General features: G+C 42.5%; 1 protein-coding gene across 1 annotated transcript; it reads left to right on the top strand.

Moving 5' to 3' along the window:
- Window positions 1–135: 135 nt before the first annotated feature.
- Window positions 136–7,923, top strand: LOC146374298 (PHD finger protein 12-like). The gene is made up of 10 exons (XM_084950165.1): window positions 136–147; window positions 1,062–1,352; window positions 1,435–2,170; window positions 2,723–2,730; window positions 3,649–3,742; window positions 3,864–4,010; window positions 4,122–4,217; window positions 5,935–6,017; window positions 6,111–6,249; window positions 7,436–7,923. The coding sequence occupies exons 1-10, from the start codon at window positions 136–138 to the stop codon at window positions 7,906–7,908; spliced, it is 2,079 nt and encodes a 692-aa protein (XP_084806291.1). The 3' UTR covers window positions 7,909–7,923.
- Window positions 7,924–11,472: the final 3,549 nt, after the last annotated feature.

Here is an 11,472-nt window from a genome sequence, read left to right as displayed (position 1 = left end):
GGCCTGTGTGTTTGATATGACTGCAAGGAATACAAGACTGACTTTATCATATAATCTGCGTAAAATGAACCAATAATCCATGAAGACAGTGCAAAGTGTAAATTATCGTCTGCTGCATCTCAGACTTTGGCGAGAATGAACAATATGGTAAGTAAAAAGTAATGTTCTGTCTCTAAAATGATGTCCCAAAATATTAGAAAACATCTAGTCCAGCCTAGAAGTAATAAATGCATGAAATAGTTTTTCAGCGTCACTCTGAGACAGGATATTTCTTATTTCAGAGATATTACACAAAGATTGGAATTGGAATAAATCAGTTCTAGATATTTGTTTAATATGTGCATTGAAGGACATGTCCTGGTCAATAATGACTCCAGGGTTCCTCACAGTGTTACTGGAGGCCAAGGTAATGCCATCCAGAGTATGAATCTGGTTAGATACCATATTTCTAAGATTCTCAGGGCCGAGTACAATAACCTCAGTTTTATCTGAATTAAGAAGCAGAAAGTTAGCGGCCATCCAGGTCTTTATGTCTTTAAGACATTCCTGCAGTTTAACTAATTGGTGTGTGTTACCTGGCTTCATGGATAAATAAAGTTGGGTGTCCTCTGTATAGCAGTGAAAATGTATGCTATGCCTTCTGATGATACTGCCTAAGGGAAACATTTAAATTGTAAACAGAATTGGTCCTAGCACATCCATAATTAACCTTAGATAAATATGATACAAACCACTGCAGAAATCAATACCTACAGGATGCTCTAATAGCTTTAATAAAATATTACGGTCAACAGTATTGAACGTTGCACTGAGGCCATGAGAAGATGATGTGTAACCTTCACTAAAGCTGTTTCTGTGCTGTGATGAGCTCTGAAGTCGTACTGAAACTGTTCAAATAAACCATTCCTCTGAAAATTATGTTAGCTTTTTTAAAATAATTTTTTCAAGAATTTTTGAGATAAAAGGAAGGTTGGCGATTCGCCTCTAACTAGCTAAGACAGCAGGGTCAAGAGATGGCTTTTTAAATCAGTGTTTGGTTTTTTTTGTGTGACTATGTACAGAACAGAAGTCTGAACAGACCAATGACCTGCCAGAGAAATCCTCCTCCAAGCGCTCCGCTTCTCCATCCGTGGAGCTGCAGCTCAACGCTGGCCGGCTGCAGCTTGACGGTCTTCTTCCGGGGACCGGAGCTGCAGGCCCTGGTCTACGAGTGGCCCAGGTACAACTGTTGGACCGCAGAACCAGCAGCAGGCCAAGCAGCTGACCTGGGACTCCAAATTCCAACACTTCATCCACCCCCCTCAGAGGAGCAGAACGATGGAGAGGAGGAGGCAGCAGAGCCTGAGGATGAAGTTCAGGGTGCAGAGCTCGAGAGTTCTACAGTTTCTGCTCCGACCCTGCGACTCCTCAAGAGACTCTTTCAGCTCCTAATAGCGGCTGCTATGGAGAGAAACCCCACTCAGTTTCAGCTGGATTCAGGATGTCATCGCTCTCCAGTGCAGTATCATGCGACACCTATCCATCAAACAGAAGGCCTCATCAACAGAGTGGCACTTTGAGCAGAAAGCAAATACACAATCAAGTGGAGCATCAGAGGACATGAAAACTCAGGCCTCATTAGAAAGGACTTCTTCCCCTGACCCCTGCTCTAAAGCTTGCAGTACACCCAGTGACTCCCAGGGGGCCTCTCTTTCCAAGGACAGCCCATCAGGGCTAGTTCTTTGCAAATGCACCGTGACACCATGTCAGAACTGTAGGAAACCTAATGGGCCTCTGGAATTGGTTCAGCCTCCCAGAGCCAATGGACCTGTAGACTGTAACAGTGCCTCAGATTCCTGCAGGCAGGCTGAGCTACAGAACAGACTGAAGGCTGGGAAAACGCCATCAGCTTCTGCCTCTGGACTGGTGAACCACATAGGAACAGAAACGGTTAAGAAGGAACCCGAGAGCACTGTAAATGCATGTGCCCAACAGAACTGCCCCACTGCCCCCACGATATGGCCCCACAGTGGCCAACAGAACCACAGGAGCCAGACAGAGCCCCAGGAGGAGTGTGTGAGCACCGATGAAAAGCCCTCCTTCTCAATCACCAGCAGTTCCTTCACAGATGCACCATCTAGAGGCAGCCAGGAGCACGACACAGTAAAGTTTGGATCAGCACCTACTCCAGGTACACATCATCAGAAATGTCAAAGCTGCAGTCTTAATGTATCACTTTATACAGCTAATAATAAGAATAAGAATAATATTAATCATGATAATAATAATAATAATAATAATAATAATACTTTAAAGTGTAAGAGATAATGTACAGTAGCTATAGTGATTACGAGGGCCCCACCCTGGAGCCAGGCCTGGGGAGGAGCTCAAGGGAGTCTAACCAGGGACTGTGTTTTAGCCCATGCAGTCTGGCTGTGTACAGGCTAAAGAGATGACATGGGCCCACCCCCCCCATGTGCTCACCACTTGGGGGAGGTGTTGTGGGGGTTTTGTTTTGGTATTGAGAATTGCATAATTCTATTTTATTAGTACTGACTAGTAAATTTCTGGGATGATGACAGATGACCGAAGTGTGAATCCATTGTCACTGCTATGGTACCAATAGTATTACAGTGCAATATTAGTGACACAGCACGAGTTAAATCTAAGCACAAAAACAGCCTTTAGTGTTTTCTCTGGAAATTTTAAGTACAAGTAAAAACACAACATTGTAGTTTAACAGTAATTAAAGTAAACTAAACTTGTAATTCTAAAGTCATCATACAGGCTTGTTCTTTCCGCCTATAGTACTAGCCAGGGCTGCAACTATTCATCGAGTAATTTGATTACAAGAAATACTCCTGCTGTTTCATTTAATGCATGACTCTTTAGAGCTTGTCACGTAGAGCTTGTTAACTTAACACTGATGTCAGATCAGTTTCTTTCACCAGCAGATGCAAAATTATCAGAGTGGATGGTATTTGGTCAGTGAATTATTTATTTAGTTTACTAAGAGTAAGACAAAAAACAGCATTTTTATTTGGTACAGACTGCTCAGGTGGGAAGCTGACTTGGTATCTGACGTCTCTTTACGTTTACTTGCCACAGACTGGACAGAGCAGTGTCAGGTGACAACATACATGTTAGTATGTCTCAAAGGGGACAGTAAATCATGGGCGGACTATTGACAGATTTTAAAAACCAAAATAACTGACATGGGCAAGACCGTATCGATCAGAGGTTCTAAGTTTTGATTCATTTTCGATGTGATAGGAGAGAGGTCCAGATAAACGACTGGCATTAACTGGGAAAAAAGTGGACATTGGTGTGGTCAGAAATTACTTCTGATAACAGTGCTTCTGTCAGGTCTCTGTAACTCTTCATGCAGTAGACACACCAATAAGATGTGCTGTTGATTTTTATTGGGATCCTTGACTCCCAAAAACCCAAACACACTCATGATAGTTAAAGGAGATGAAATGATGTTGCAACAAGTTCTCGTGACTCTTTGAAGTGTGTTAAATGAAGTCATTTTGTAGAAATTTTGCAAGTGTATCACTTTGTGCAGTTGGAGTGACTTTTTAGACACTGGAAAACTTACACAGCTGGGCTGTCATATTCAATGTCAGTTTGTCTTTTTTTTCTCTCCTGTCCTTTATGTCTATAAAGGCTGCTCCTGCACTGATGGACTCACTGCTGCCCAACACACTGCCCTCCATCACCAACCTGTCCAGCTGCATGAAGGATGGAAAAGAGGATGGGGGTGAGTTTGTCACTCTGCGGCCACATGTGACAGTTTAAGAGCCTTCGTATTGCTGTGTTCTGCTATGAAGCACACGAAGATGTAATTAGCTTCTAGCGGTTGTGTGTGTTTGTGTGTGCAGGGATCGAGCTGGACAAACATGATACAGAGATGATCAAGCTCTTGGCCCATCAGAGGATCCAGCAGCTCTTTGCTCCCAAAGTGCCCAGTACTCAACCTCCTCCCACCACCAGCACTACCCCAAAAACCTCAGCACCCCACCCAAACAGTAAGACACCTTTGCACTACAGTTTAGTCTGTTTACTTGTCAAGAAGTCAGTTTTTCTGCTGTTTGATTGCTGTTTTGTTCTAATTATTAAAACCTACACTTTCCTTCCAGGTCAGAAAAAGGTGCAAGCCAGAGCGGTCTTTTACCCTCTGACAGGAAGAGGAACAGCTGTCAGCATGTGCTATAGGACGTTACACATAGGATCAGGTAGGACATTCAGTCGCTGTGACTTTGACCCTGCTGCATTCTGTGCCCTGGCTCTGAGCCACTCTTAGGTTTCACCTTTGATGGGGAAAGGTTCACGTAGGAGAACAGTATTAAAGCTGGTCTCACGTAGTTTTTTGAAATCATACCAGTTCACCAAACTCCAGACAGTCATGTTTGATTTAGGTTATATTCTTGCCTTGTGACTAAAGTTTAGTAAGACAGAAGTAGAACATAGGTAGGGCCCCATCATACCTGCTGTGTGGTGCCTGGCAAATGTCACCGTACAGCAAAGTTGATGTTACATGTTGTAAGCTGTCATCTCTGCTGGTCATGCACTTCTCCATTTTTATAATCTGGTGTGTTGTTGCACTGCTGCTGCAGCTGGGTTAAAGTCTGTTTTTAATGGCATCCTAACATCATATCAGTACAGAAGTTTAGAGATTCACAGGTTTCACAGAGGGAGATGTTGAAACTTGGCAAAAACTTTAAAATTCCTTGGCTTCCAACTTTGACTTCTTCTCCTTCTATACCAGCGCTGATTTGGAGGACGGGCAACACCTATTGTTCAGAAGAATACTGCAGCACGTACATGCACCGTAACAGCTAGCATGAATGGATATAGCTGTGTGATGGTATTACTGGTGACACGCAAAGCTGCCAACACAGCAGGTGTACCAGGGCCCCTGGTTTGGTGTCTTGGCTCTGAGCTAATCACTCTTACAGATATAAAAATGGGAAGTGAAGCAGAAGCAGTGTGTGGAAAAACTAACAACACCCCATCATTCATCAGCTTGCAGAACCACCAGACAGATTTGCTGATGTGCTTGGAGTCATTGCACTGCCTGATCCTTGGTGACTTTTTTTGGACTTTAGCTCCTGGGAATATTTTGCAGCTGTCTTGCATGTTTTCCACTTGAATAGTGAATAATCTTTCTCATGGTAGAATTATGAGTGTGTTTGGGACTGGCTTCATGCAACTTCAGATACTGCCATGCAGCACTCATTTATTCTTTAAGACATCTTTCCTCTTTGGCATTATGTTGACACACACCAGAATGCTTCTGAGTTTATAGAGGTGGTCACTCATGCTGATAATCAGTTAATCAGTTGTGTTTGATTAGCAGTATGTACCTGCTACTTGTCATCTTTATTTCTATGGAAGCAACAATGGTTTGCTTAGTGTTTCATACACTAATTCTGCATTTTGGCTTCTTTTTTGTCAAATACATGACAGTGTAATGTCATATTTTATAATTCATCTGAGGTTATATATCAAGATTTAATTTCAAGACCTGCTAAAAACAAGATGATTTTTATTTTGTCCTAATATGTAAACCTTGACAGAAGGTATCCTTTTAACCATGACTGTACTTCTGCACGACAGGCAGCAGTACACGACAGAGTATAATACTGAGCCTGTACTAGCTCCCAATCTCTGCATCATTAGTCAGGTTGAGTGATAGTTGATACCGTCATCTTTAAATCGGAGTATTTTAAGCAAGTTGTCTGTGAAAGTAAGTTCTTAGACCTGTGAGGGTCACAACAGGACCATGTGGAATAGAAACTACTGAACAAAAACACAATATGTCACATTGGAGTGCAGGTCATTAAAATACATTTTGACACGTCAATATTGCAGGAAAAAAAATCCATGTTGCAAATCTGTATTCTTTGTGTTGTGGGAAAGGGTGTTTAAGTCTTTAACTGTTTCTTTAAGGTGCTGACATGGATGTGTGCCTTACAAACTACGGTCACTGCAACTACGTATCGGGGAAACATGCCTGTATTTTCTATGATGAGGTGAGGCCGTTAAACTACATCACTCTGCAGAGCACTCCTGTGGTTGTTAGTGACCAAGATGTAAATTGTGTGTGTGTGTTTGTCGTCCTTCAGAATACCAAGCATTATGAGCTTCTGAACTATAGCGAGCATGGCACCACAGTGGATAATGTCCTGTACTCATGCGATTTCTCTGAGAAGACCTCACCATGTCCACCCGGTGGCCTGGTAGCCAAAGTCCAAGGAATCATTCGTAAGTACATCTCTGTCATCTGTTTGGATTGGCTTGAAGGAACCCAGGTCTGTGTGCCCAGTTTGACTTGGACTGCTGATGAGGTCGTCGCTCATAGATTTTGTATGAACCTTTTATGAATATCCATCCATCTTCTTCCACTTAGCCACTCATCTGTATGTGTTCTGGTTAAAATGGTTAAAATTTTAATTGTGAAAAAATGATAACATCATTGCTTCTGTAAATTAAAGGAATACTTTAATTTATACTCTAATACTGAAAAGAATCATTTTTAGTTTGGCTAGAATTTCAGGAAGTGTAGCCCCCCATGTGCTTAATGTCAGTGTCCTGTTTGTTACACTGACACTGCTCCTGCAGTATTGGTCAGCTTTTAGTGTTCTTCATCCAAATTGTGGTCAAGGTCACATTTGTCATTCTTAATGGGTACATGTAATTAGCTTAATATAAAAATAAAATAAATAAGTGAACATCATCATTAGCTGTCTTCAGTCAGCCCATGTTCTTGGACTGCAGCTGCTGGCTCTTGTTCTGCTCTGAGTCCCAGTGAGCTCATTGTATTCTCATTGTTGGAGAACTGCACACGAACCAGTTCTCCGTCTGTTGTAGGTTCTGGTTAGAGTGCCAGCTTGAAGTGCAGGGAAAAAAAACAAACCATGAGTTTGGTGTTGGAGTTCATCTCCATCCATAATGGCGATCTAGCCATTATGGATGGAGATGAACTTACAGTACAGTGGTAAACTTGGTGCATGTGGCATTGTAGCAATGAAAAAGGTAAATAAATAAAGTGCTAAAATGAGCAGTCAGATATACTTGTTCTGTGGCAGACCACGTTATGTAAAATCTGAATGTTGCTGGTATCACATAAAGCTTCCAGTCTTAATCTGTTATTAAAGATCATTTGGACAGATGTTTAATTAGTAAAGAGCTGCAGTGTGAAACAGCATTAAATCAAATTTCTCTGAAACTGTTTATAGATGATGAGTGTAAAACATGTTTGCCAGAGTTCAGCTTTCCACATGATTTTAGTCTCATTTTCAAAACAAAGTGTTCATTTTTTATTTTGTGGATAAAATGTAATCAGTGAAATCTTTTCATGGTTGCATTGTCTCCACATTAATGGAGTTTACTGTGACACTAGTCTGTACAGACGTCTTTCTCAGACCTGCTGCATTTCTTCTTTGCGTAGGTCGCAGTAAGAAACGGGAAGAGGACGAGGGAGCCAACTCCATGGTGGGGTTGTTGCCAGTAGGAGGAGTGATGAGTAGCCAATGTCAGGGTGGTGCTGAGCCGTCTTGTAGCTGCAAAGCGAGTAGCTCCAGTCTAATTGGAGGCAGCGGGGCGGGCTGGGAGGGCACGGCCCTGCTCCACCATGGCAGCTACATCAAACTGGGCTGCCTCCAATTTGTCTTTAGCATCACTGAGTTTGCCAGTAAGCAGCCCAAAGAGGAGCAGGCCACTACACCTGCTGCCAGTTGCACAAACACCAACACCAGCAGCAGCAGTGTCATCAGCACCACCCTCACCACCACTGCTAACACCTCCACACCACCACCACCCCTCACTGCCACAACGAGCGGCTTTTCCAACCAGGATGAGGCTGACTCTGAGACTGTACCTCCCCACCAAGTGCCCGTACTGCGTTCTAACTCTGTTCCATAATCTGCACAGGAAGTCCCGCCCTCCCTCTAATTTTGCACCTTCTGTGTCACGATGAAGGGAAAGCTGCACAGCTGGTTGGTCAACAGGGAAAAGTTCTTTTTTGCTTGTTTGTTTTAATGGTTTATATCTTTGCATGAACTTGAAGTATTATTGACAATCTTTTTTTTCCTTTGTAGTATTGAATTCCATACGTTCTAATTTCTTTTGCAGACTTGTTCTTAGTCTGTACTTTCCGCTGTAGTCCATCTGTAAATACCGTATAGCAGGGGTCGGCAACCCTAGGCACGTGTGTCAACTGTGGAAGGGTTAACTGATGGCACGGCCATAGCTGGGCTGGCCATCGGGCATACCGGGCATTTGCTCGGTGGCCCGATGATTTATTTATTTATTTTTGTATGCCTAAATACAATAATTTTGATTAAATTTACATAAAAAATATATTAATTTTGAGTATAATTTCAAACTTTGCATGAAAGAATGATATGATGTACTTTGTGTCAAAAGTGTATGGAAGTCCGTTTCCGACACTAAAAAAACAAACAAACAAGTATCCATAACTCGAAATTTCGAGTTAGCTCTGCCAATCAGTAATCTACGCGAATGAGGTCACTTTGTTGTTACCCGGAAGCATATGGCGCAGAGTAACGCGCACTCAAAACCGGATTGCAACAAATTGGCGCTTTCGCGAGTACGTTTGCTGATAGTAACGCCATGTGATTCAGCTAATAACACAAGGATTTCATCATTTTCTTCTGTTTGGCTCTCAGCGAAGGCGGTCGCACTTTTCTCCTCTCCTCTCCCTTACCTTCCCTGCTTAGCTCCTCATGTCCTTGTGTTTTCTTGTTTTTTTTTTTATTACTTTCCCTGGAACACTCTCTCACAGTCTGTTTCTAAAACCTAAAGAGAATTATGGATTTGATCAACTGGTCTCTGAATGCTATTGACACCCTTTTCTCAACGAGATGTCTGGGCTCGGGAGAGCCCGAGTGCCCTGGAGGGACTTTCCCTGCCGGATACACGATGGACGGGTGGCAGACATGGAGGATCGTGTGCCTGGCGGGACTGTTGATCGAGGACGCTGAAGATATCTACCTATTCGGAACCATGATAACAGGGTTCTTGCTGATTGGAGCTGGCTTGGCCCTGGCTTATGAGTCTGTTCCTTCACATTCCATGCAAGGCCACCTGGGTTGGCTGGTAGACTGTTTACTTAGCCTGGCAGGGCGAAGGACACTGTCTCAGCTGAACTATGGACACGCACACACATACACTTACACTGATAAGCACACACTCATCCCCCTCCCTTTCCAAACGCCTTCGATGCTTGTTTCCTGCGGGGGAACACGGCGGGTCTGTGTGCCGCGCTGGAATGGTAGCGCTGTGCAGGGCGGCTGCTGTGTTCGCTTCGGATTACTCCTCACCCCCCACCCAATCCTGTGGCTTGTCATGTCTTTCACAATATTGTGCTGTGGACATTTATGTGCTTTTTGTGCAGAGAAGTTTTTTTGTTTCCTGTTGTCATGCTGTCCTACCATGGAAGCACAGCATGAGTAGAGGTCTCTTTTTTTCCTCTTGTACTTTCCCATTGTAGTGTATATTTCAGTGTTTTTCTGTAACGCTACCGATCTCCGACTTGTATCCCCATGTAATGTCTGTGTTGTGTGTGTAAGGGGGGGGGGGGTCCCATTTCACTGCAGGGCAACCTGCATGTGGCGAATAAAGCTTTGATTGATTGATTTTTGAAGCCACGCTGAAAATACTCAGCAATCTGTGCATTCATCACTGGATGTAGCTGTAGCATTTGTACCTGAGGGCTTCAGCTTCCGGGTAACAAGGAAATGACGTCATTCACGTAGATTACTGATTGACATGGCTAACTATGTTACTTTTCTCACAATTTTGAGTTAATAAGTCGAAATTTCGAGTTAATAAGTCAAAATTTTGAGAAAGATAACTCAAAATTTCAAGAAAATAACTCGAAATTTCGAGAAAATAACTCGATATTTCGAGTTATGGATCCTTTCTTTTTTCTTTAGTGGCAGAAACGGGCTTCCATAAAAGTGAGTTATGGCCCTATGATTTATGATGGGAGGTAACAGTCATAATTTTGTGACATGTCATAAAGGTATTATATTTCAAAACCGGATTGTAATTAATGATAATACAATTATAAAATATGAAGATGGAAATATGATGACGGGGTTAGAAGAATTAATATGTCTGAGATATGTAATAGAAAGTAATTTCTATGTTCTGTGTCAGTGTATTCTTTTTTGCTTCCTCACTGACTCGTTTAGTCAGATTCGATTCAGCTGTCTCCCTTTTGTTACGCATTCCCTGGTTACCCTCTGTATATATGGTGTGTTTTCCTTTGTTCCTCGTCGGATCGTTTGCTTGTCATCCCTGTGTATCTTCCTGTGTTTCTTCTCCAGTGTTTCCAAGTCTCAGGTTACTTGTTCTCGGTTTCAGGTTTTTGTTAGTTTTTCTCAGTTCTCAGTTCGAGTCGCCTTTTTTCGTAGTGTTTTTTGCAGCCAGAATTAAAGGCTCGCCTTTTGTTAACATTCACCCTCATCTCCGTGTCTGCATTTGAGTCCACATTCTTCTCACTCCACACCATCTGACAAAGGGTGTGTTTGTTGTCATTTTAAATTCTGAAGCCAACATGTTGAACTTTATCCAGCCAATTACATGTACATTCAGCTTTTTAGAGCCAATTAAAAACCACTCAAAAAGCTCTTCTGGAAAAGAGTACCGTTCTCAAAACAGAATCTGTAAAACAAAGTCATATGAACAGCAAAACAGTACTTCACATACACAGAACAGCAAACCCCAGGGTTAGAGCCTTTAAGCACAAACAGCAGAGACACACAAAGTAACAGCAACTAACCGTCTTTTATAGGCGTCCACAACCCCTCCAGAGACAAACAGTGAAAGTGGAGAGTATATCCTTGGTTTAACAGAAAGCTCATTGTTGCAGCCAAGGAGAGCACAAAAGTTTTAGAGAGCAGGGCTCAATGGTGTAAATTAACCTTTATATGTCCCCTTTCAAAGAGAGGCAGGCTCTTGCTTCCACCAATCAGACAGCAGGAGAGGCCGGCTTTAACCTGATCAATGAGAAAGCTGGGACAACTGCAATCGCATGGCAGGATGGTGTAAATGGACCAAACTCCAGTCAGGAGAACAACTGAGATAATCTACACACAATACGAGGTTAGTCATTAATATACTGCAACAACATGGGAATAGAGCTGCTGCGAGAGAATTCAACATTAATGAATCAATGGTACGGAAGTGGAGGAAGCAAGAAGAATGAATTGAGTAAAGTTTGACTTATTTGACTGTTTTGTTTCGCTTAATGCGCCTTATAATCCAGTGCGGCTTATGGTCCGAAAAATACGGTAATAAAAAAAATTGCAATTATGACGCAGACAGGAAGTGTATTTTTTGTAGTACACGGTAGTGGACCCAGAAGCAGACTCAATGGACAAGGCTGATATTTAACAAGGTTTTATTGTACACAGTGTAACAGTCGCAGTTGTTTGGTGTCTCTTTAAGACAACCTAA

This window comes from Perissodus microlepis, chromosome 14, assembly GCF_051167445.1.
Source record: "Perissodus microlepis isolate ML-2025 ecotype Zambia chromosome 14, ASM5116744v1, whole genome shotgun sequence".
Taxonomy (NCBI): domain Eukaryota; kingdom Metazoa; phylum Chordata; class Actinopteri; order Cichliformes; family Cichlidae; genus Perissodus; species Perissodus microlepis.
The sequence above is the reverse complement of the archived record's forward strand: the minus strand, read 5'-3'. Positions and strand labels throughout refer to the sequence as shown.

Coding starts and splice junctions, on each gene's coding strand:
- LOC146374298 (XM_084950165.1), top strand. Junction 4,011..4,121: donor CTCAGCACCCCACCCAAACA/GTAAGACACCTT, acceptor CTTTCCTTCCAG/GTCAGAAAAAGGTGCAAGCC. Junction 6,250..7,435: donor CAAAGTCCAAGGAATCATTC/GTAAGTACATCT, acceptor TTCTTTGCGTAG/GTCGCAGTAAGAAACGGGAA.